At 38.6% G+C, this 27,201-nt stretch overlaps 1 protein-coding gene across 5 annotated transcripts in view; it reads left to right on the top strand.

Annotated features, from left to right (window-relative positions):
* PTPRG (protein tyrosine phosphatase receptor type G) overlaps positions 1 to 27,201 on the top strand; it is a 747,615-nt gene that overhangs the window by 687,840 nt on the left and 32,574 nt on the right. For all 5 annotated transcript variants that reach the window (XM_017854227.1, XM_017854230.1, XM_017854229.1 and 2 more), the window contains 3 exons: positions 5,726 to 5,817; positions 17,194 to 17,285; positions 24,886 to 24,982. In XM_017854227.1, coding sequence (XP_017709716.1) covers positions 5,726 to 5,817; positions 17,194 to 17,285; positions 24,886 to 24,982 — 281 coding nt within the window. The remainder of the gene's footprint in view (positions 1 to 5,725; positions 5,818 to 17,193; positions 17,286 to 24,885; positions 24,983 to 27,201) is intronic.

Here is a 27,201-nt window from a genome sequence, read left to right as displayed (position 1 = left end):
TAAGAAAAGTGCATTCTTTTGAACAGGGACTCTCATTCGGTGTGGCAAAATGCTTACTCTGTGAGAGGCATGTGAGAAATGGGACCAACTTAGGGACCAACAGATTTACATCTCCCATTTCACTTTCATTCTGTCTCACATACCCACTGAGTTCAAATTGAGGAAATATCTTGTGCAAACTGAGCTCTTTCTTGTACCCATCTGGGAGCATTCAGTGAATGTTTCATGTAAGTCCCTCTATCTTGGGTACCTTGTTGATGGGGGTGGGCTTTAGAAAGCCATCTAAAACAGTGGTTTTCCAGTTTGTTTAAGTGGCAGGAAACCTGGAATTCAGGATGTCAGAGCATCATTATTATTTATTACTAATATTGAAGTAAATAGTCACAATTTCAATGCCTTCATAGAAACTGAAATTAATTTTCCTACCAGACAAGTATAGCAGTCCACAAGGGTGGACTCTCAGGAACCATTTTCCCTTCCTCAGAGTGGTTCATAATTGGACACAGTACATACCAGAATCCCTAGAGGGAGTCTTCACAATACACAGAGCTATACCCTACCCTGCACTTGTTCTGTTAGAATCATCATGAATGGGGCTCACCCTGCCTGGGTATTCTAAAAGCTCCCTAAGCCAAAGAGCTATGCACTGCTTATTAATAACCACCATTTGACAATACTTTACTGATAAGAGAGAGAGAGAGACTGAGAGACTGGGTGACTGTTCAGGCCTGGCCCTCCAAAATCAAGGCATACCTAAATCAGAGAACTTAAAGTGTCAGAAAGATAAATGCTGCAAATGTACAATAGGGGGAAGTATGAGATAACTTATTTGGGTCATTACTAGGCCTGTCAGGGTCAGTGAAAATAATGTTACCTGGCCTCAGTTTCTTAAAGGGGACAGACAGCACCCAGGGGTTGGGGAGGGGATGGGAAGTAAAAGGGCAGAGGTAGAAACATGAAATATATGGCAGGGAATCATTGGATTATATTTTGTAGTTAAATTGGTCATATATTTTTTCATTACAAACATGATCTATTTCATTGATTTCCCTTTTTAGGGTACTTTCATATACAGATGTTCACTATAGAGAAATTAGGATTTTGGAAAATGGCTCTTTGTGATCCTAGAAATCTGATTCATTCAGGGAGGGTCTGTAAGGGTAAGTTAGTTGAAAGACAATTAGACCTAGATAGAAAATTGAAATTGCACGCTCAGTGACACATGTAAGCACTTTGAGAAATTTTTTTTTTTTTTTTTTTGAGACCAAGTCTCACTCTGTTGCCCAGGCTGGAGTGCAGTGGTGTGATTTCAGCTCACCGCAACCTCCACCTCCCAGGTTCCAGCGTTTCTTCTGCCTCAGCCTCCCAAGTAGCTGGAACTACAGGCGCACCCCACCACGCCCAGCTAATTTTTTGTATTTTTAGTAGAGATGGGGTTTCACCATCTTGGCCAGGCTGGTCTCAAACTCCTGATCTTGTGATCCACCCACCTCGGCCTCCAAAGTGCTGGGATTGCAGGCGTGAGTCACTGTGCCTGGCCAGCACTTTGAGAAATTCTATCTCCATTCCCCTGAGCTCAAAATTAGAGACAATACTGCCTCCTTAAGTAGATCACAGTTCAGAGGTTTAGAGGCATTAAAACTTGTGTTTTTCTTTCCTTTTCTCCAAAATCCCTGCTTTTGCTTTTTTATTCCTGGATACCTCTGAAGGTCAAGAAGCACAATTTTTTCATGGGAATTCACTGAAATGAACAAGTTAAAATACAATGTCTTGTGATATGCAGCTGCTTTTCTTTGGTATTAAACACAGTGTAGAATTTGTACGTGCAGAGGGACCATCTTCAGATTGTTAAGGATCATAAAAAGTTGACAACAGACTGACCACCTTCATCAGTCCCTGGCCCAGAGTAGACCCCCCAATAGATAGTTATTAAAGGAATAAATTAAATATCAGCATCGTAATGCCTCCATGAAATGGAAGATTAGGTAAACATTAATAAAGAGGATGCCAGTCTATATTTGTTATCAAGGAGAGATGCATATAGAATGATCTCATTTCATTTTTAAAAAATAAAACCCCCCATGTAGTCCCAGCTACTCAGGAGGCTGAGGCACGAGAGGCATAAGAATCACCCAAACCTGGGAGGCAGAGATTGCAGTGAGCTGAGATCGCGCCACTGCACTCCAGCCTGGACGACAGAGCAAGACTCCGTCTCAAAATAAGATACATACTCCCCCTATACCCAGAATAATAATAAAAATAAATAAATAAATAAATAAATAAATAAATAACAGAAAACAGCCCATCTTCTATATTTGGGTGAGATTATAATAATAGCCCACAGATTGATTTCCTTGTTCCATTTCTGCTGCCCTCTAATCCATTCATCATGTAGCAGCCAAAATGAGCTTTCTGAAAGAAGCAAATCAGACGGTGCCTCTCCATGGATTAAAGCCTTTCATTGACTTTCCCCTGCTCCTAGACACCAACGAAGGTTCTTTGTGATCTGCTGGATCCTGCATGATCTGGCTCTGGCCCGCCTCTCCAACCTCGCTTTCCACAGCCTTTCCCTTGCCTCTGGCTTCCTTCCAGTTTCCTAAAATGCGCCAAGCTCCCTCTGCTCTAAGGCTCAACTAGCTGCTTGACCTGCCTAAAATGGTCTTCATCCTGCGTTTCACAGGGTTAGACCTTAATCAGGCCTTAGCTCAAATGCCACCACCTCAGTGAGGTCCCTTCCTTCAGCTGACTTCATTTACCACCACATCATTCTTATTTTCTTCATTGCTCTTGACTATTTGAAGCAATTCATTTGCTTGTTGTGGATTTTCCCCATGAAGACATAAATACTAAGAGGGTAGGTACCTTGTGTGTCTTGTTTATCATTGTGCTCCCAGCTCCTCACTGCAGATGATCAAGGAATTAGTCAATAAATGAGGAAAAGTATACAGGGATAGACCTCAAAATATTAATAGTGATCATCACTAGGAGGAAGATTTTGGGTGTTTTTAATTTCTTTTCTTTTCGTTCATTTTTATTGCCTAATTTTTCTGCAAAAAATCATCTGTTGCTTATATAAAACTTTATCGGTTACTCCAGTGCTTAGCCAGGCTTAAGGAAGTAGTTTTAAGGATTGCAGACAGTGGCAGAGAATGCGTTGTCTGCATACTTGATGCTGTGCAGTGGGTGCTGAATAAACATTTGCCAAATCCATTGAAATCTTTATTCTATGGGAAGACATCCCCCACAAAGTTCTGTAGTTAGTTGCCCACCCATATATTTGTGTGGGAGGCAAGTGCGTGATGTGCAGCAAGGTACAGATGCGGAGCTCTGTCTCCCAGGTTTCTGATCCTTATCCCCAGTCGTGTGCTTTTCTCTGGCAATCATGGAGTTATTTTGCTCCAGGGAAAATCCATTATAAACAGCAGCACATGGGGCACTAGAGTGTGATTTGCTTCAGTACACACTGCTTTTTTCAACGATAATGTGGAGCCTGTAGTTCCACATATAACTGAGAGACTGGCTGAACTGTCTGCCTGTCTTGTGGGAAAAAAAAATCTACAATATAGTATATATATCCTTTTTTCCAAGTCACTTTAACAGTAACTTGGCCAGTAACAATTCTATTTACTAATAGCTTTACATTTTAGAAGTCCAATAACAATAATAATTATGGTCTTAAAACCAGTTATTTCTTGCATGTATTTGTGTTTTTCAAGTTAAAGGCTAACCCAGTAAATTGCATCCCATTCATCTTAGTGACTTAGAGCACTTATTTGGGCTATTAAGTAGTGGAATAGCTGTCTTCTAACTCAACAAAAGCAGGTTTTCCTTAGCTATGATACTGGATGGTTAAGGCTTTCATTCATTTGTGAAGTCCATAACCTGTGTTTTAACTTTAATGTTACATTCTGGAAATCTGTGCAAATTGGGGAAGGTCGGGGAGGAAAGGAGGGAATCCAAGAGTAGAAAATGTAATAACTAATTTAGAGAGAGAGAGAGAAGTTATTTCAAACATCAAAATAATTTTTTTCACTTAGATTTCCATTGCTTTACATTGAGAAGATTTGGTTAGCACTAGAGCCCTGTAATATTATGTGCATTTCATATCCACGTAGCTTAAGTCTGACTAACTTATGTTCTTCACAAATTTAGGTAAAGGCAGCTAAGCAAAGAGTGAGGAAAACTTGTTTTATTATTTATATTACAAATGCTGAGCAATTCATAGGAAAAAAAAAAAAAAACACTCATTTTTCTTCAGTGCTCTGTTAGAGTAGTCCTGGGAGGCATGTATCAAGAGTTGTAGTAACTGACGTTCAAAATCTCCTAATGGAATGGTGCAGCAGACTACATTGATTCTAGAGCACTATCCAAATGGAAACTGCTTAGCTACTGTCCATTTGAAAATAGGCACTGCTTAAAGAACAGCACTTCATACTATGACATGTGAACATTTCTGATTGCGTGTAGTTATAATAGCTTGTATAAAACTGAGATGGAAACATCTTTGTAACTATGTGGTCTCGTCACTCCCACGGAGATCTTATTTTTTATAGTTTCTTGATTTTTCTCTAACCTTCCCAACCCTAGCCCCTTCTTCGGCCTCACAGAAACAGGGTACGCCCAATGGAATCATCCCAGGATATTTTTGATTAGATGAGCAAAGACAACTGTGAAGTTGACTTATCTGGTAGTTGGAATACGGGTCCCAGAAAAAGCAAAGTTTTAATGTGTGTAAATGTTGTTTGGTGTGCGACGCCAGAGGAGGAGGACAGATCCCAGTGACACTGTGCACCAGAAGGATGCCGCCTGGTTGGCTAAAAGACCCAGCAGTAGGGCCAGCTATTGTAAAGCCCCTCCGCCAAATGAACAGGGACCCTTCTCTGGTCACAATAGCCATTCACGCTGAGAAGCTTCATTAAATATTCAGCCTGTGCTTCCGGCAGCTCATTAGGGCCGCAATGAGCAGTGACGTGGATGCAGGAAAGCTGAGGGCCAGCCAGCATCGGAGGCAGAGGCTGAGTGAGCTGCTGATGGCTTTTCTCTTCATTGCCTGTCCTATGATGACCAGTGTGTGCTCTCTGCTTTGCTTGAAATACAGGTAAAAAAAAAAAAAAAAAAAAAAAAATAAGCAGATGACACTTAAGGGCTTCAAGACCTTGTCTCAGATATTATCTGGCAAGGGCCTCTGATTCTGAGTGCTTGCCTTCCTGAAGCCCTCTGACCCCTTTAAAGAACTGTCTGAGGCTTTGGGGGTCTCTGCTAAGCAGGAACAATGTGATGCTATTGTGTACTTGGGCTGTTTGATGACGATGTTGGAAGGGGATACAAGGTGTGGTTTTGAACTCGGTGTTGGGGATTTAGAATAGCAAATTATTCCTCTGTAACATATCAAATTTAGAAATACTGTGAGATAACCCTAGTAGTCTGTGTGGTAGGTTTACTCTCTACCATGTTTTCACCTATTTGAGTAGTTAAATAGTAAGCCTTTCCCTTTGAACTATCAGGTTGGATGCGGTGCTGATAAAAAAATGGATATTCTTTAGCAATTTGGGGCCCCTCCAACAGGCTGAATGTTGTCCTTGTATCTTGTTACTTTTACATGAGTTCACCCTCAGTCCTGTGTGATGTTTAAAGCTGGGAACATCTGTAAAATAAGAATTAAAAGATTATGAACTCAGATAAAGCATATCCTATTATTGACATGGTTTTTCTCTTTTCTACACAGAAAATGTTTTCAGACTGCTCATTTCTATGTGGAAGACAGCAATTCACCTCGAGTGGTCCCTAATGAAAGTATTCCTATTATTCCTATTCCCGGTAAGTAAGACACTGCTCTTATTTCCAATGGGCTAATTGTTTTTCTCTTTTCTCAGTTTTATGTGATAAAACAACAAAATATTATTTTACAGCCTTCTAAAGCTTGCCCAGTATAAGATATCCTTAACTAAGAGTAATTTAATGAATACTCCTTTACATATCTGCAAAGTAATAAAACTCTCTTTAGAGGAACAAATAACTGAGTTAATGTAGTATACAGTTATATGCAGGAAAGGGAAGTACAATAGAAAAAAGGGAAAACCATACAAAACATTCTTAGTATCTACTTGGACTAAATTTCATTTGCATAGGCAATTTGTGCTTATATTTTTAAATCACAATTTGTGACACATTTTTTTAAAGGTGATATTTTTCTAAGGTTCTCTCCTCTGAAAATCATGTATCTTAATGTTAAAAGTTTTGGTTCTTATGGTGGTTGTGTGGAAATAGAGGGATACATTACTAGTCTGGTGAATATTTCACTTTTCCTCTGGTAAAAAGATAAAACACTTGGTTAGTATTGGGGTAGGGAATGGTGGAGTGTACACTGTAGTGAATCCTAGCAAATGCCTTAGACATTTAGAAGTTCAGCAGTGGGTTAGGTGTAATAGGATGTGGGATTTGAAGATCTCACCCACCATTTCTATTTGGCATCCCTTCTCGTTTGCCAGATTTTAACTTTCTATATCCTGGTTTCATTATGTGCCTCCAAATACGTATCTTCAGATATTTTAGATACATCTATCCTCTTGACATTACTCTTTTGCAAACAGAAGCATCACTTTGATTATAATGCCACCCGTTCTCCACACCTGAAGCTCCCCCATCCTGCTGATCTGCCCTATTCTCCATAACGCTTTCCACCAACTAATGTGCTATTTATATTTATTTTACTTTTTTGTTTGCTCTCTTCCCACTACAATGAGAGCTTTGTAAGGGCACGTGGCTATATTCTCAGTGCTAAAATAATTCTTGGCACACAGTAGGTATTCTTTAAGTACTGAAATGAATGAACGTTGGAAAAATTTCCTTAAAGTTCTTAAAAGGTCTTGGCTGTGAAACTCAGAGGTACAGTCATTCTTTGGGTACCATGGAGAAATACTTTATTGTTTGCAGATTGTCACTACGTTTGGTTATGGTTGTAGACTGAATTGCCCTGTTATGTGTCTGTATATTGCTTAGTTATTAGATATTATTGGGATTGTCCGTGTTCTGTACATTCTAGTCAGTTTTCTCACTAAAACTTGTCACACAGAAACAAGATTAACAGAAGGTCTCTGATTAAGTTCCTGTTGGATCCTTTTGTGGCTGCTAAACTAATTCCCATAAAGATGGCATAAGTTTTGTGTTAACTGTGTGTTCTCCACTAACCCTGCCCCTTTATCCTTGCTGAAGGAAACTACTTTTCCTTTGAGAGTAGAGAAGGCAGACAGCAATCATCAGTCTTCATCAGCATGAAATAGTTTCATTGAATCTACTGGATTTGCACAATAGTGTGCATATACTTTTTCCTCTTGCTTTACCTACAGTATGTGTTGACCACTGGAAAATTCCTGGCAGTCTTTCTCCCCTCTGACCTGATTTGTCTGACAGACTCAGTTGTTTCATAGCTGTGTAATTGAAACCCATTTTTAATGAGTTAAATGGTGAAATACTTACTGGGCCGGTTTTCCATTTCTATTTTCTTTTACCACTGGATTAGGAACCAGAAAACCTAGGTCCACCCTGAAATCTTTGTTCAGTGCCTTAACCTCTCTGAGCCTTAGTTTCCAGAATCCGTAAATTAAATAGGATGCCTGTTCTCCTTGCCTTTTGAGGTAACTGTTAAGACCACAGTAGATGATATGTGTAAAAGCACTTTGGAAACCATACATTAAGCCAGAAGTGTAAGCTGTTGCAACTTTCCTTCCCAAATCATGTTACTGGTAATCCCAGCAGTCATGGAGAGAGAGCATTTGCATGACTCTTACGTTAAAATTGTGTCCCTAACACTGAACTACATCCACTAGGTGTGCTCTACCTTGAATCACTCTTCTTTGATATAGGCTTTAGAACTTTTAATTCACTAGGATCCTCTGAATATGCCTTGCCACACCTTTGAGTAGGTGTCTTAAACCAGAAATTGCTTTTGAATGTTTTCTGTTTCATTCCCATTACCTATTTAATTAAGAAGTTAAATACACAAAACCCAGGGCATTTCTTTAAATGTGTCTTTTTCCCTTTTAAATATGAGTTTCTCCTAATTCATACTCACTAGAAATATAACTGTATCAAAAGAAGATTGCTTCACATTCTCCACTGACTGAGAAGCCCATGTATTCAGTTGTACCTCACCTGGCATAGGCGAGGCATTCTTGACAAGCTGTAACACGTTTGTAAAAATGAATTATTTTAAATGGAAGGCAGTGTGATGTTAAAGGGCTTACCTAGTGAAATGATGAGTGAGGCTAATCTTCTGCTTTCTCAGGTCTTCATAGCTAACATAGCCTTACTAGGAGCATGCCTAAACAAATGAACTTACTTCACCCTTAAGTGAGAGTTACCCTAAATGACCTTTCCTTAAAGAGCTTTCAGCTTGATCACAATCTCTTAGCTTGGTAAATAAAACCCCACAGTCCTATTTAATAGTTACATTTGGAAAATATTTTAATTCACAAAGCACTTTTTAAGCAACTCATTGTTCTATTCTTTAGGATTTCTTCTAGTTACAGCAGTACAACTGTGTCTCATATAAGAAAACACAATTCAATTTTAACAAACTTGTGAGTTACTTTCACCCTACTAAAGCTTTTACCACAACTTTTCTTTAATGGAAACCTCCATGGAATCATTTTAAATGATTTATCTTAGAAATTATCTAATTGTTCTTATTTCTAAAAATAATATGAGACTTATAGAGCTCCTATGAAGTATTTATTCTACCCAGTCAATCTCAGTTGTATTTTATCCCTGCTCAAAACCTAAATAACAATAATACTGGGCTCCAGATTTGTCAAATTATTTTACCACTTGGGCTCTTCACAATCTAGAATTGATTTTTTTTAAAGATATTTGCAGACAACAGACATAACTAGTAAACTGAATCATTATACTAGCTAAAAATATGTGCAACAGGGTGAAGCTGAAAATTAAAGTACCAAGCTGTTGTAAAAATAGAGCCCCAGGGTCATCACTGTGGAATATGCAATACACTGTGTTCCCAGAGCTTATTTTACAGTTAGCCTCTTAAAAAATCGTTATCTAATAATTATTGAGCATTTACCAACAAAGTATATTATGTTTATTTTCACTACGGTCCTATAGAGACAGGTACAGGTTGATAGCCCCATTTTCTGGATGAAGAAACTGAGGTTCAGAGACTTTTTTTTTAATTGTCCAAGGTTACAGAGCTAAGCAGTGGAGCTAACGCTGGAATTATCTCTGTGACTTCAAAGCACAGATGCTTATAAATGGCTCTGCCACCTCTTGGCATACGACTGTGACAGTTTTGGTATCTCAAGACTTCAGACTCCTCATTTGGATATTGTGTCATTAAATCCAGGCATTTTCAAATATATGTGAATATTCTCTTTAGTTTTTTCTGAGTTCTTGATCATTAACTTCTCTCACTAGCAATGACCATTTGGTTTTCCATTAGATTCTCTTTTATCCTCCTGGAGAGAAATTCATAATTCTTGGGTTGACATTTTCCCCATATTAAAAAATCTCCCCTCTCATCTCTGTTCTCTACTTATTTTTATTCTTTTCCTTCCTGAGAGAAAGACTCAACTCAGCAAAACATCCATTCCCTGCACAAAAACAGGTCTGTATGATTTAAATGACTTAGGAAACAAGTCACAGCCATGTTGAATGTTGAACAAATTTAGACACTAACTCAGCAACTTTGGTTGATTCTGCTGTGGCTAAAATTCATAAATAAATAGCTTGTATCTTTAAATCCCAAAGCATACATGGAATCATTAAGTTATACTAACTTTTGGAAACTATTATAAAATAGGTAAATGATTAAGGAAAGCTTTGCTAACACTTTGATACTCGTCCCTTTGAGAGAGCAGTTAACAGGAATTTTTGAAGAATTTTGAATGATCAATTTTACTAATTCTAACAGGAATTTAGGATATTCAGTGTGTTCTTCTGATTTAGTATAGCAAAGACAGTCTTTTAAGAATGAGGACTTTTTTCCCCCCAGTCTCACCTAACACGCAAAATGTGGAAATGCTAGACAGAGACTTGAATATATATGGTGGCTGAGGTTAATTAGCCATGTTAGAAAGAACTCAAAATGCAAGAGTATTTATCCAGCTTGAAAGAAGTGCTTTTGAGGTTGGCTTCCAATCACTATAAAGGTAGTATCAATTCTTTCATCAGATAGATTTTGAATGGTTAGTGCCTGTTCCATGCATGACATATGGGAAAAGTAGGAGCAGGAGAGAGAAGTTAAACTGTGACTTCTGCAGGAGAATGAAAGGGGCTCAGACTCAATATATTTCACTAAGTGTTTTTCAAAAGAAAATGTTCCCTGGTTACTGGTTTCCCATTGTTTTGGTGTGAGGATAAAGCATAATTGAATGCAGTAACCCAGCTGTCAGTCCCCTCATATGCTTTCCATCTTCTAAAATACTGAAGTGGTCACAAAATGCTGTCTTTAAGATCCATAATATTCTTAACACTGACAAGTACTTATAAAAATCTAGTGACTCAGGAATATTCTTTTGAAAAAAACAAACGAATAATATTGCAGTTATTAATGAAGCATTCACTACATTATATTATTCTTTTAGACTTTCATTATATATAAACTTTAAAAAATCAGAACTTAGCTCATGAAATTAACTTGTTATAGAGCATATTGAAAGGGCTTTTCTAAATACGCGCACTGTCAGACACAAATGTCCTTACAAATGCTTTTCTCTGGAAATTAGAAAATCTAACTTTCTAATAAGAGCATTACAAAACAAAATGTTGCTGCTAACCAGTAGCTTAGAAATTCAGAAATGATTCATGCCTTTCCAGCAGTTAAAATACATCTTAATAATTTGAAGGTCACTGGCTTCAGCAGGGTGCCAGAATATAAAGGGGTTTTAAACTGCATGTTTAAAACCCTTGGGATTAAACCAACCTTGTTGGCATATTTTATTTATACAGAGATTATCTCCAAAGGAGATTCATTGGTCTTTTGACTATAATGAAGCCCTTTCTTTATTGACTGCATTGTGTCATAAATGAAAAGAGATTTCTTTTTATGGCAGGAAATAAAATGTTCCAACCTCCACAACACTCTATGCATCCTAAGAGTGTGATTTAGACAAAAATCTTTTTGTTGTGTCCTAACTCAGGAAATCTTGATAATGTCCTTTTATTTCATATTTGCTTTATCTTCCTAAGTTGACACAAAGGTATTACCAAACACAGTGAAAGGCCTGAACTTGGCCTCTGAGAGACTGAGAGGGCATACAGGAGGGGCAGGGGGCTGAATTCCTGAAAATGAGGTCTATCCACTAGAGGTGTGGTTAACACTACCTGATAACAGGCCAGTTGTTGGAGCAGGGTGAAGGGAAGGGGGTGGGTAAGGTCTGAGCTGCACTTATTTGAGCCAAGTACTATGCTAGGGCTCTGTGTGTTTTCTCTGCCCATGGAGATTTGGTTGCAATTCGGGATAGGGTTGAGAGATCTGCCAAGGGTTAAATGAACTTTACAGGGATTGCTCATAGAGTGGGTGACTTACGGACCTCTGGAATCTTAATGGTATTTATATAAATACCCACACACTTCCAGAGTAAGCAAGAAGGGATATTATATTGAATAGACCTTAAGTCAATCAACTGCAGCAGCTAAGCATCTATCTTGTCAGGAAGGTAAATGCCATAACACTTTATCTACCTGTCATCATCAAGGTGACCAGTCTACCATTGTGAATTTTCCAGGTAACTGAAGCTTACCCTCAAAGCCAAAGAATATCATTTCAATCCTTTTTGTTGAAAAGTTTCTTTTAAATGTAAGCTCTAGGGAGGTAATATAGTAAGGAAGAACCCAGGCTTTGGAGTCAGCCTGGCCCTATTACTTGATAATGACAGTAGCCTTGGGCAAGTTCCTTGGTCTCTTTTAGCCGGTTTCCTCACCTAGAAAATTAGAGTAATCGGCCAGGCGCGGTGGCTCACGCCTGTAATCCCAACAAACACTTTGGGAGGCGGAGGTGGGCAGATCACGAGGCCATAGTGAAACCCCGTCTCTACTAAAACTACAAAAAAAAAATTAGCCGGGCGCGGTGGCGGGTGCCTATAGTCCCAGCTACTCGGGAGGCTGAGGCAGGAGAATGGCGTGAACCCGGGAGGCAGAGCTTGCAATGAGCCAAGATCACACCACTGCACTCCAGCCTGGGCGACAGAGCTAGACTCCGTCTCAAAAAAAAAAAAAAGAAAAGAAAATTAGAGTAATCACAGCCCCTAGAACATACGGTTGTGCATGTAAAGCAAGTAACACCTAACAATAAATCATAGATTTATGAAATGTTTACTAAATGCCAGGCACTCTTATAAGTACTTGTGTTATCTTGTTTACTTTTCATAACAATCTATGAATTAAGTACTGTTATTCCCATTTTACAGATGAGGAAAGGGAATCAGAGAAATGGAGTCATGCAGTCTGGCTCTGGCTTTTCCACTGATACCATTGCCTCTGGTTTCCTGATTGACAGGAAGCATCCCATCACTGGTGGCTGATAAGAATCACAAATACTCAGTTTTACTGAGTTACATGCTAATGGTCTTACCAGGAGCAGTGTACTCAGGCTGGGCCCTCCGTGCAGCTCCTCCCTATGGTGTATGTTCAGGGACAGCTTTGGCTGCTGCTTTTTCCTTTCTAATATCAAATTAAAAAAACCTATGGGCAAGAAAGCTGTTTCTCTTTTTATTGATCTGTTACTCCTTAAGATTAAGAGAAAGCAAATTTAGCATATATGAGTAGATTAGAGGCATAAAGTATTGGCGATTTCCCTCTAACAGTTCTGAAGATGCAAGTACAGCAGATACATAACCGTAGATTTTGGAAACAGCTGTATGTTCGAATGCATTGTTCTTCATTGCCTACAGTGCTGCATTTGAGGTCATCGTTACCTCAGCTTTCGTGTTTTCTTCTCAGTAGAAGTTGCTGTCATCAGTTCACTCTCTTCTGAGGTTCTGCTTTTGGTATCTACAAACCTAATTTCAAGCTTCATCAAAAGTACATAAGAAGGTTTTGTTGTGAATTTAACAAAATAAAAGACCAGTTATGTATATAATTTAATTCTAACCACCAAAAGCTAAAATCTGGGAACTTAAGGGTAAATAATATTTAATAACAATAAGCCCACCTCTTCAGGTACTGATTCTCTATGTCAGTCATTTTATAATTGGGTGATTTAGTGATAATGGTAGTGGTCCCACTTTTGCCTAGTTTAAACCTTTGGTATCTTAAAATTTTGTAAGTACAAATAGCAGCTGAGTACAGTGGCTCACGCCTATAATCTCAGTGCTTTGGGAGGCAGAGGCAGAAGGATCATTCGAGCCCAGAGTTTGAGACTAGCCTGGGGAACATAGCGAGACCTCATCTCTACAAAAAATATAAGCCAGGTGTGGCAGCATGGGCCTGTAGTCTTAGCTACTCAGGAGGTTGAGGTGGAAGGATTGCTTGAGGCTAGGAGTTCAAGACCAGCCTGGACAAGACAGCAAGACTCCATCTCTTTAAATTAGCCGGGCATGGTGGGATGGAACTATACCTAGCTACTTAGGAGGCTGGGGTGGGAGGATTACTTGAGCTCAGGAGTTTGAGGCTGCAGTGAGCTACAATTGAGCAACTGCACTCCAACCAGCCTGGGTGACAGAGTGAGACCATGTCTAAAAAAAAAAAAAAAAAATTAACACAAAATTATCAAGTGATATTTATCAGATTAACCAAGATACTAAGAATTAAAAAGTTTAATTTGTTATTCCTTGAACTTGTAGTGCTTTGAGAATGAAGACAAACAGTATATTGCAGTACAAAGGAATACAGTCTTTGGGTTCAGTGGACCTGGGTTCAAATCTCAGCTCTGCCACTTAACTGAGTCTTTGGACAAGTTGCCTCAGTTTCCTTATGTGTACTGTGAGAATAATCATGTTCCCTTCATCTGGCTCTTACAGAGATAAATGTGTGAAAAACATTTAGCACAGTCCCTGGTAACCAGTAAGGGCTTAATAAATAGTGGTTTTCCTGTCATTCTACCAACTTTATCATTATCCTGCTTTTGTTATACCATAATAATCTCCCATTTAATCTTTAGTCAGTGAAAACATCTTCACTTTGATTCCAGCCCCTTTTTTCCTTTATGCTTCTCCTACCACTACCACTACATTAGTGACATTTATTCTCACTGAAGTCATCAAACCCATCCTTTTAATGGCACTTGTAGTCTTTACCACATAATTACACTGTTCTTGCGCTCCCTTGTGTTCATCTCTTCACCAACACAAATGTCCTTGAGCAGAAACCATCTCTCTAATATCTGGCTGAGTACTAGGTGCTCAGAAACGGCTTCATCCAGGGATTTCCCATTCTCTGAGTCAGAGCAGTTTTATCTAGGGTCTGCAGCCAGCTGCTTCTGCCATTCTAAATTTTTTTCAAGTGCAAGATGCATATGAAAAGAGTACCCATTTCTTGGAGTACATGTTACTACATATAAAGTACACAGAAAGTGCCTGGCCTAGTTAGTGCTGCTAATATGCTCTGCAATCTTGAATGAAACTGAAGACATTTAGGTGGAGATAACATGTTTTGGATGAATGTCTTCTTAAAACACACAGGGCCTTTCCAGATAAAAATTGAGCAGATTAGGCCTCTGATACTGTCCTCATTGCTTGGCCTTCTGCTAGTTACATTGATTTTATAATCGTCTGGCTCATGTTGAGAGAATGTAATAGAAAAATTATGACAGGAGAATGATTAGAATAATTAGTCATAGCCTTATATTCATCTCAATATAAAGAACAGAGATTTATGACTCCTCAGCTATTTATCTTGATTGCAGGGCAAATGCTATATTATCTGGGTAGCTGACAGTGGTCAGTACGGCATGCATCTGTATGTATATCCACCTGTCTGGTACTTTTGTGACATATCTGGTGGTGCCTGAAAACCCAGAGGGTATGGTTAGGCATCCTTGGATAAAGATGCAAATTGGAGAGACTAGTGAGTCATATATTTCCATGATTATCATACTGAGCTCTGCTGGATTTTTGCTGCTTGTAGCTACAGTGGCAGCAGGCATACTGATTTCTGGCCATGTGTGTGTGTGACATTAGCTTGGATATTACAGTTGAGCACTTTGCAGGAAAAAACAATAAGCAGTTAACCTGAAAGAATTTCTTTTAATGATTTGAGGTGGGCTACGCCTTTAAAATGCTGTGGTTTTTACCTTACAGAGTAAAACAGTTATAAAGCTGACATGTTTTTTCTTATGTTGAACTAGAGTCCGTATTCTTAATCACAGCACTGAAGTTCTCGGGAATCTAAAATTCTAAACTATCATTATCATATAAATGTTGCCTTCTACCTATTACTCTACTAAATATGTCACTCTGCCCTTGAAAACAGTGTTGTATCTGTCATTTCTAAGTAAATGAAAGTCCTATAGTCTATATACTAGAGTGATTCTGCGGTTAGGTTGTGTCCCATCTCACCCATTTTGCCTCTTGTTTGAAAATGAGTTTATTCTTGGGCTAATCATTTAGAGACTCTCCAGCTTTGTACATAGTAACCCTTTTGTCAACTTGAGATCATTTTCATTGCCACTGATCATTATTGTAGAATTTGCTTACTTCTAAACATTCTAAGTGAAGTGATCAGATAATTTTGGAAATTTTTCTTGAACTGTGCATTCTGCTAAATATTCTGGAGAAACATTTTGGCTCCGCTTACTCTGTTAATGCTGGTTACATCATGAGAGCTATAGATTTGTTGGGCATGCAAAATGATTGCATATTCATGAACATCTTCAATTCTGAAATATTTGTAAATAACTTGGCAATTTTTTTCATAAGGTTGCCTATTAACACGATTAGGACTTTAATTGTTCACACAGAAAGAATTTATACTTACAGAGCACCACCTATTTGATAAGTAACATTTTTATGCTAAGCAACTTGGATTATGAACATATAAGTCACCTTCCTAAAACAAAATATAAGAGATGCTATTTTCTGCTTAAGAATGATTCAAGTTTGAAAATGTCAATAGATGCAAAAAGCCACCCTAGAGCTTTGCTCTCTCGAAAGAAAGAAGAGAAGGAATGACATAGTCAATGTTAACTGTCACCAGATGAAGAGAAATCAGATTGTCAGGCCTGGATCTATAAAATTCTTGCCAAAGTAGGACCTCATTTACACATACAGATCTTCATACCCTTTGCTAAGAAAAGCATCTGTGGCAGTTTAGATGTTTGTGCGTTTGCCAAAGATCTTTCACTCTGAATAAAGTAAATGTCATGTCTGTTGTTTATCTCAAATTCAGCAGAGTATTTTTAAAAGGAAATATTTGTGGGGGAGGGTCGAGGGAGAAGGGAAGAAGGAGGTTGGGGAGCTCCAGTTAGCTGGGTGTGGCTATTTTATAGCAGTACTCAAGTATCATGATAAATAAGCTTAAAACATACTTTGGGTTTATGAACTGAAAGTCTCCTTTTGAAGTGACAACACAAAATAAATGGGAATGTGGAGTCTTCCTGAATCTATACCTAGTCTGTCAACACCAAAAAAATCCAGTTAATTCAGTCAAACTGATTATTTGGCATCATGTAGACACAGCTGTCTTGAGCTAAAATTTTGAACACTTAAAGATAGATGGCATTGTACCCAGAGCCAGCTGGTATAATGGCATCTATCTATAATTGTGTATAAATGATTGCTTAAAAGTTAAAAGATTGCAAATAGAACTTAATCGCTCAAAGTTCAAGCTGGACTCCATTGAACAGCAATTTAAAAAAACACAAACAAACAAAAAACAAAGAAAACCCCTGGTGTGATAAAATTTCTTGGCAAATGGGTACCCTTGATAAATTCACACTTCTGGTTAAGAGTATGCTGTGGTAATTTAACTATGTAAATTGCCTTGAATATAAAAAGTAAAGGGAATTCTCTATGTACCTTTTTTTAAAAAACCGTATTTAACCTGGCTTGTCGGCATTTAAAGTCATAATGAGATCCTAATGTAAAATAAATCCTGAGACTTTTCTTCAGGACATCTATTTTGTGTGATACAATTATTTTGCGCTTTGCAGAAATCAACTATTTGTCTTAAGGATGCTTTATCAGTGTAATTTGTTTTATGGAAGTATTCTATGTAATTTTGAATATTATTTTATTCCCCCAGATGACATGGAAGCCATTCCTGTCAAACAGTTTGTGAAACACATCGGTGAGCTCTATTCTAATAACCAGCATGGGTTCTCCGAGGATTTTGAGGTATGTTTCATAGCTAGAAGTTAACTTCCAGAAACTTAACTCTTACTTTATGCAGATTTTTGTAAGCTTGAACTGAATTCATTCCAAGCATAACAAAACAATAACTGTGGAAAGTGGAGTTTTTTCTTTTCATCTATAATTTTAATAGGCATTCTTTTCCAAATAAAATTTAGGTGAAAGGGGAGTTGATTGTACCTGTCCTGAACATGCACTTCTACAAAAGAACTAACTTAGTGATAGAAAAGCAAACTGGTAGGGATTGCTTTCCAGGTTCTTGCTTCTTCTAATTCTAACTGGGAACAGCAATCATAATACAAGGCTCCCTAATGCCGCGTCTTTTCTGCAATGCACATGGTGTAGTGACGATAGCAGGTTTGGTGTCTGAGAAACTGGATGCTGGATTCATCAGTAGTGAGCTTCATAATCCTCGGGCCAATCACCTCATCTCGGGTTCCCAGTTTTCCCATTTTTAAAAAATGGCACCAATGTCACCTACATTGTAAAGTCATTGGAGAAAATAAATGAGTAACATCTTTGAAAGTGCTGAATTCATTGTTAAGAACCATGCAAAGGTTGACTGTTGTTGTTTTCATGATTATTAATCCTTGGAGAGAAGACTTGGGTTAACACAGCCTTCTGATTTTAAGAACTGGTGTGTAGGAAACAAGGTAGAGAGAGGCATGTACCACCCTGCCAACTCTGGGTTCCGTGCCAGTTCAGCAGTGACAGGGTGTCAATGAGGAGCTATTAAACAGACTGCCCTTTTCTTCACTGAGGCGCTTAACTAAGGCACATCTCTGGCAGCAAGAGTTGTGTCGAGGAGGCCAAGTTTTCATGGCAGCTCAGCTGTCTTCTAGCTTTGTGGGTAAGTCGGTTCCTTTCTCTGTCTCATTTCTACTTTAAAATGGAAATAATGATGATGCTAACCTACCCATCTCTTTCAACAAAATTGGTTGCAGGGCAAAATGAAGTAATGGAAGGTAAGCACTTTAAGATCATCTAGGAATCATACAGCTGGAAGGTGCAGTTACCTTGAATGAACAATGAGAAATAAAAACAGGATGAAAAGCCACTGTCTATGCAAATTTGGAATCCCAAAAGGCTATCATAAAGGCAGTTATATTGATGACTTGTTTTAAATTAAGTCTTTCTCTTAGTTTTCGTTAGTTTTGTTGTTTTGAGCAGAATGAAAACAAAGGTGGTAGAAAGAACCTCTGATTTATTCTGTGAAGTCATATGTTTTATGGAACCAACAAAAGCATGTCAAGTATTTAATGCCATTAGATGCTTACTAAAAAGGGTGCCTATTCAACTACAAAGAACATGGTTTAAGTCAAACATTTTGTATTCATGAGGACAGCAAATGTGTGTGGTGTTAAAGTGATTTAGTTCAATTGACTGTTGGCTGGATGACTGAGCAAGAATATTGAGGCATTTAACAATGTTGATGGTATTCAGGACAAACATTTATCCTCTAGAGAGCCGAATTTGATCAGGATGATCAAATGCAACTCCAGTTTCTCAATTATTTATGATTTGAGACCCCAGTGCTATTCATCACAGCTGGTTTTGACACCATTTAATTATTCAAAATAATCAGCTACACCTCTGTAAACTTGATCTGACTTAAAATGGGCTTTGCTGCATCAAAATCATGCTTCTTAAGAAATCCTGGGCATCTGTACCCTATTTCTGTCCTAAAAAAATATACTGCAGCTAAAAGCTTTAATCGCCTACATTGAACTTTATAGCTTAAATAGTATTAGCTGATACTTCTGGGAGTGGAATGGGGAGGGCAGGCAGGAAGGTGAAATGACTGTTGTCATTTCACAATCTGTTCAGGTTTGAAAGGTTTAAAATCAGAGCTGTTCAGAATAGGAAGAAAATGCTTTCTTCTAAAAAGAAGAGCAATGCAGCAACGTAAAGGGGAGAATAAGAAAATAGAAAAAGCTCACCAATATTACTGTAACCTTATAATTAGGTGAAAATTTGAAGTATTTTAAGAGTAGTATTCCTTTTGGGTAACTGCTAAAAGGGAAAACTGGTAATAGGCTACATAAGAAGCTATTATGACTATTTTATAATCAGATAGTAACAGGCTTTATAAGAAAGGATAGAAAAAGATTTTGTGTAATTAAAAACAAAATTTTATTATGGTAAGAGAGTTAAGGTAATCCCAGTCTCAGATTTCCAGACCCATTTACCTGGAATAATGATAGCTAGCATTTACTAGTTAGCACTGTGCATGGATCATTCTATTTCCTGAGGTAGGTGCTATCTTATTGTCCCCATTTTACTGATGACAGAACTGCCCATGAGAAAACTGAGGCTGTGGGTGGCTGCATTTTGAAATGGCAGCAGCAGGGTTTAAGACCAGGGTATCCGACTTGAACTGACATGGTTCACCTTGACACCATCCAGACTCTCATTAAAGTAGTGTCCTGGGCCACAGTGGCTCACATCTGTAATCCCAATACTTTGGGAGACCAAGGCGGGAGGATCACTTGAGACCAGGAGTTCCCAACCAGCCTGGACAACACAGCAAGACTCTGTCTCTACAAAAAAAAAAAAAAAAATTATTTTAATTAGCCAGGTGTGGTGACACACAACTGTGGTCCTAGCTCTTCAGAGGCTGAGGCAGGAGGATCATTTGAGCCCAGGATGTTGAGGCTGCAGTGAGCTATGACTGCACCACTGCACCCCAGCCTGAGCGACAAAGCAAGACCCTGTCTCAGGAAAAAAAACACCAAAAAGCCAAAGTAATGTCCTGTAATGAGCCAAGGTCAGAAGGAGAAATAAGCAAGCTTGCAAGTGACTAGCACTGATTGTACCGCAGTGCCTTAACAATACAAAAAGGTGGGGAGAGCAGCCAAATTACGAACCGCCCCCCAACCAGGAGTATTAGCTGCCCATTACATGATCTTTATGGTCTCAACCCTTCTAAGATAGCTGAGAGTGTGACTTATAAAAATCTTATCCAACATGTAGGCCTAAAATTAGTCTTAAAATGATGAGAAATACAATTGAAAAGTTAACAACTGGACATTAAGAGGAGCTAAAACAACCCATCTAACAGTGACTGATGATGATCTACCATTCTCTGGACATAATATAAGATACAAATACGAATTAGAGTCCTTGCCCTCAAAGAGTTCAGTCTGGTATTGGGGGAGGCCAGAGTGTACGCAACCAAAACAGAAACAGGACAAAGCAAAATAAGTGCTATTGTACAGGCATAAAGTTCTGAAGAAGTGCAAAGGAGAAAGGCACCTATGTATTTTCATTGGAGATTTCAGCAAAAATTCTCTCCCATCATGTTTAAACATCTCAAAAGTAAAAACTTGGTGAATAACTATCGTAGTTTCAGAACTTTACTGCTTGGCGAATGAGAGAAACAATTCACTGGTAATTTTGCCTCTTTGTCTAGAAGTGTTGCTGTAATGTAAGCCAGCTTTTTGTTCTTGTCAGATAAATTCTAGAGACCGTGAAAAGTGGCATCATACAGTATTTGCAGTCACTAGAAACAACGTCAGTCCTTTTCTCATGATAGCGCTGGATGACACCATTCCCTTGGCTACCTGAGCTAACTTTAACCTCACTGTCCTTCCCAAGGAGTTGTTTCCCAGAGTAGTATTAAAAGATTGACAGACCCTTCCTCAGCCCCCACAAACATAATGCAGAAGGCTTCCAAAAGACCAGTGCTAGCATACTGTTTCAAAAGGAAGGCACTTCAAAGCTCCATGAGTCGGAAGAATTAACAGGCAGGGACCGGGAGAATCAGAAGTCTAAAGGAGTACAGGATGAGGCCAAAGGTCCACAGCCTCTTGACAAGATCCTTTGGGGGACTGCCTCTATTACAGTTAACCAGTTGTGCTAAATTTAGGCTGGTGGTTCATCTTAAATCAAAAGAACAAAGCTTTGTCCACCTGAGCCCATGCTCTGAGGGACCAGTGGCCACAATCACTTTAGGTAATGAAGTGAGATGTCCAGGGCTGCTGATGAAATATAATAGGGAAGTCTCTGGTCAGAGGTGTAATGCTACACCCACTGCTGCCTGCAAGAGGTCAGAAAATGAGCCTGTAGGCAGGGCTGTCCAATCTTTTGGCTTCCCTGGGCCACATTGTAAGAAAAAATGTCTTGGGCCACACATAAAATACACTAATGACAGCTGATGAGCTAAAAAAATTGCAACAAACAAAACTCAATGTTTTAAGAAAGTTTACAAATTTGTGTTGGGCTGCTTTCAAAGCCATCCTGGGCCACATGTGGCCCATGGGCCATGGGTTGGATAAGCTTGTTGTAAAGTTAGTTTCCTGAGCCTTTTGACAAAATGCCAGTTTGGGTCTTAAATATCATAAGAAAAACATTTTTAAACAGTTATGAGATCTCACACTTGTTTAAGATTTTGGTGAAGAGGGAGATAAAAGGGAGATAGCCAGATTTCATGAAAAGTAATTCTTACGTTAGAGACCAGCTACAGGATAATAATGCTGTGTTATACTCTCCAAAGATGGGTTAGTTTTCTAGGGGGCAAATGCAGTCATTTTAGATAAAGATACATGGATTTGGATAGAGGAAGAGAACAGGCATTCTTACTGAGGTAAATGGCAATAAAGCAAAGAGCAGGAAATCAAATGGTCTTTTCAGAGGGTATGGAGTTAATATTGTCTGAGATTGGGAAGGGAGGGGAAGATAAGATGGGACCTTGAAAGCCTGGCTAAGGGAATGTGGAATCGCTCCACACATTTCTGAGGAAGGGAATAATAAAGTCAGCACAGCGTTTGAAGAAAATCAGTCTGGCAGCAATTTATACCCTGAGCAGAAGAGAGTAGGGGCTGAAAGTTGCAGTGTAACCAGCACCTGTCAAAGGCCAGTTCTGTGTCCGACACTGTACATGCACTGGGTCACTACCATGGCCTAAACCCATCAGTCTTCTGTAGAACAGTCTCTTTACCACAATTGTAGGCTGCCTGAACTGAGGCACTAAGAATGTTACCCCTACTTGGTCTAATACTTGGTAACCAGATCCAAATAATTTATTCTCAGCTACCTTTTTGGAACTGAGAAATCTGAAGGATTTCTAGATGTTTTATTGCATTATTTTTTTGAATAGAGCCACAGTATAGTAGGACAGTAGGTCTTTAAGTGCTCTTTAAACAGCCTCTTGCATCAATGACTCTAGGTAGGAAGTGATTTAGCCTACGTCACCTCCCTAAAATTCTCGGTATATCAAATTTTAGGGTTTGTTCAGTCTTTGATATTTTGCTTTATTTTAAACCTGTTTTCTGTTGGCCTTCTCCTATGCTTATGTGCCTGTAAAGATTCAAACTGTTCTTTTTGAGAATTCTAGCTTTGTTATATAGAGAGTAAAATATAAACAAGCTTAAACTATCAGAGTTCTGAAGAGGTAAATTTACAATGCCTACTCCATTGGCCAGTGTCTCTTTAAAGGGTTTTTAACACCTATTAAAATCATGTTAATGTTGAAATGGCAGTTGTGATGGAGAAAAGCCATTCCAGGATCAGATGACATTATCAGCATCTAAATGAGCCAGGCAGTACTGCAAGGAATTACAAATGACATTATTATCTACATGACAAAATTAGAAGACCTCAGGCAAACCCCATGGGTTCTAATAAAATTAGATTTGACAATATTTATTACGATTTTTTGTTTCTGTCATTCATATCATTGGAAAAGTGAAATAGAGGCAACAGATCAGATAAGGGGTTTTAGATAACAAAAAGTTTGATTGGCCATATTGAATGGCAGCTTTAAACAATACTGACAGCTGCTCCCAAGCAGTCTTGGTCAATTGCATTATATTAGAAAAGAGGCTCCAACTTCAGTCCACACCTAGGGTGGTCAGATCTATACAACAGGAAAAAAAATCAATAAACAAAGTAAATCTCAGACTAAGGTACTAAAAGCCACAATCTCTCAGCATAAGATAGCTGAACAACTCAACCCTGAAGAAGTACATGCCAAAGGTGTGACCTTCAAAACCTGAAAACAAAAGAATAACTTGTTTCAAATCCATTTTCAAAAGTTGTCTGCCCTTGAAACTCTTCAAAAGAGCATGCCTCAGGTCTTATAAGGCAGTTTCAAAAGGCAGGTCCCCCCAATATTCTAAGTTTGGCTGGCATTGCTCATGTTCTTATGTAGACTGATTTGTGATCACCCTTTATTATCTCATTTTAGGGAAGAGCCAAAGGATGGCCTTAAAGCTCCTTAAACCAATGTTTTCCAAACCATAGGTTATAAACTATGTTAGAACAGAAAATATTGGAGTTTAGTAAGAGTAAGGAATGGGTAGAAACTGTCATGAAGCACACTTTCCCCAAAAGGTGGATTGAATTAATGCCTGTGGGCTTTTTTTTTTTTTTTAATGGACAGCTGGGAAGGACTATAATTATGGAAACTTCAATTTACAGTGTCAAACAATTGGAAAGTCATTGAATACTGTTTCTTTCAACAGATAGAAACTCTTTGCTTTTATACCTTAAATTCTTTGAGTACAGTAACTTCCTCCTTCTAGAGAAGAAGTGTACTTCTCCCTGGGCCGTACTTTGTGAAAATAAAAGACAACCCAGTTCATTGTTTTCATTATGTTTAATGTAAATACTATGGAAAACATCCAGAATTGCTAGGCAACTCCTTTGTGAAAAAAAGTCTGCATGCTTCTAAACTCTGCTACATCTGTTCTGTGTAAAACATTTCTCCTGATAATGTTGTGTTACTTTGCTCAGGCTCCTTGTAGCAGCTGTGCACTGCTAATGACTTCCCTTACTAGTTAGCTCCAGTACTTTCTTGGGTTTGAAGCATATAGTATAGAAAAATTTGGCTTTTCAGCAACGTTGTATTAGGCTAAGAGATGATGTTTATATCCACGGCCAAGGTAGGATAACAGCATTATTTCTGCTACTGCTATTTTTCCAAAGAAGGATAACTTTTAAAATTAATGAGTTCACAAATAATTTGTCAAAACTGTATATATGAGATATAACCATTAGTTGGGCTATTATTAGGGTTATTTCAGCACTGAGTCTTTAAAGTCAGTGCACCCTCACAATGATAAAATGAGGCTGTAAGGCCTCTAAGCATATTGCAAATCATGGTAGAGATTATACTTCTTAGAAATTCCCTTTCTTCCTTTAAGACTCCGGTAAATTTTTTCACCTGTCTAAAGCCTTTTTAAGACTCCGGTAAGTTTTTTCACCCGTCTAAAGCCTTCCTCTGTTCTGTGCTCCCATCAGAGCTTTATCAGACCTCTTTTCTGTTCATCATGGTTGACTATTTTTTTGAATATTTTTCTCACCACAGACTGTGATGTATTCAAAAAGAGATATTGTTTAACATCCCAGGGACTAGGTCAAAATCGAGAATAAAGTAGATGATTGATGAAATGGTAAAGAATGAAATCTTTATACCTTCACATTCTTCATAAACTTGTTATATCAATAATTATATCCAAAGTTGGGATTGGGGAGGTAATGGTGGCTGTGGCTAGGGAGTAAGTAAACACTTTATGCCTTTAAATGTATATGGTGTTCCTTTGCTTCTAACCTGTGTCTATAATCATGCTGTTTTCTTCACTAGGAGGTCCAGCGCTGTACTGCTGATATGAACATCACTGCAGAACATTCCAATCATCCAGAAAACAAGCACAAAAACAGATACATCAACATTTTAGCATGTGAGTAATAAACTTTAAACTATCTTCAACTGTGAGGAAATTAAATTTTCATGCTGGGTATAAGCGGAAAGCCAAGCAATCAGAAGCAGGATGCCAAGAAAGAATGATACTTGCAAGCTAACCTCTCATTAGCCCATCTTCAACAGTGTAGAAGTAGGGACATTTTCTTCCCCCTTAGCCTTTCATTAGGCTGTCAGAGCTCAGAGAGCTTAATAAGGTGACTGAAAGAAAATGTTTGGAGGTTCACTATTTTCACATGAAGTGATGTCATATCAGATGTTGGGAGCCAAAATTTGAATGTCACTTGGTTATACTGACATTGTTTTTAACCTGTAAGGGCCAAATTTCACACACACACACACACACACACACTTAAAAGACCAGTGTGATAGTAAGGGGCCAAATATTTTAATATGAATGAAAATATTGGGAATTGAATCAAGCAAGCTGAATTTCAAAGCATTCTTTCAAAAACTACATAATTGGTTTGTACCTTAAATGATGAGCCTCCAGGCCTGTTGGTCCATGTGCTTACCCCTATCTATCACATTTCCATGGTCAGGAATATTCTGTAGGTTAGGGACTCAAACAAATGGACATTCTTCATACAGAGCCTCAAGGAATACCCTAGGAGCACAAGCTACTTCTATGGCTAGAAGACCACATTTCATAGACATGTGGGGCTTGGCTCACTGGCATATAATATATGCTTTGATACTAAGGGTAGGGGCATAGATATTTATAGTTAAATTATGGTAAGGACTACATTACATAGAATTGTATATAACAGTGCATTTAAATTGGACCTCTTAAAATTTGAACACTACTGTATAATATTTTCTTAAAGTTTTAGTGAAATATAATTCACATACCATATGAAATTTACCCATTTAAGGCCGGGCACAGTGGCTCGCGCCTGTTTAGTCCCAACACTTTCGGAAACCGAGGCAGGTGGACCACTTGAGGCCAGGAGTGCAACACCAGCCTGGCCAACATGGGTAAACCCTGTCTCTACAAAAAATACTAAAGTTGGCCGGGCACAGTGGCTCACGCCTGTAATCCCAGCACTTTGGGAGGCCGAGGCAGGCGGATCACGAGGTCAAGAGATCGAGACCATCCTGGCTAACACGGTGAAACCCTGTCTCCACTAAAAATACAAAAAATTAGCCAGGCGTGATGGCAGGCGCCTGTAGTCCCAGCTGCTCAGGAGGCTGAGGCAGGAGAATGACGTGAACCCAGGAGGCGGAGCTTGCAGTGAGCCAAGATCGTACCACTGCACTCCAGCCTGGGCGACAGAGCGAGACTCTGGAAAAAAAAAAATACTAAAGTTAATGCGGTGTGGTGGCATGCGCCTGTAGTCCCAGCTACTGGAGAGGCACAAGAACACAAGAATCACTTGAGCCCAGGAGGTAGAGGTTGCTGTGAGCCAAGACTGTGCCACTGCACTCCAGCCTGGGGAACAGAGCAAGACCTTGTCTCCAAAAAAAATTACCTAAAGAATACAACTCAGTGAGGTTTTAGTATATTCATTCACAGAGTTGTATGATCATCACCACAATCTAATTTTAGAACATTTTTTGCACCTCAGCAAGAAACCTGTTAGCAGGCACTCCCAGTTCTTCCTTCTCTCCAGCACTTAAAAACCCTGTATCTATTTTTTGTCTCTGTGGTTTTGCATATTCTGGACATTTCATATAAATAGATTCATACTATATGTGACCCTTTGTGTCTGGCTTCTTTAATTTAGCACAATGATTTCAGCATTCATCCATGTTGTACCATATATCAGTACTTCATTCCCTTTTATGGCTGAATAATACTCTAACGTGTGGATATACAGGATTTTGTCTATTCATCATTTGATGGACATTTGTTTCTTTTCCACTTCTCAGCTAGTATGAATGATACTGCTATGAACATTCATGTACAAGTCTTTATGTAGACAGATATTTTCAGTTCTTTTTGGTGTATACCTAGGAGTACAATTGCTAGATTATATGATAATTCTATGTTTAAAATTTTGAGGAACTATCAAACTCTTTTCCAAAGTGGCTATTCATTTTACATTCCCACCAACAATATATAAAGGGTCCAACGTTTCCACATCCTCACCAACTTTTACTATTAAAAAAAAAAAAATAGCCTTCCTAACGGGTATGAAGTGGTATCCTATTATAGTTTCGATCTGCATCTCCCCAGTTATTAGTGGTGTTGAGCAT

The sequence above is a fragment of the Rhinopithecus bieti genome, unplaced genomic scaffold, assembly GCF_001698545.2.
Source record: "Rhinopithecus bieti isolate Rb0 unplaced genomic scaffold, ASM169854v2 scaffold_36004, whole genome shotgun sequence".
In the NCBI taxonomy this organism is placed as follows: Eukaryota; Metazoa; Chordata; class Mammalia; order Primates; family Cercopithecidae; genus Rhinopithecus; species Rhinopithecus bieti.
Note: the sequence above shows the minus strand (reverse complement) of the source record. Positions and strands in the feature narration are given on the sequence as shown.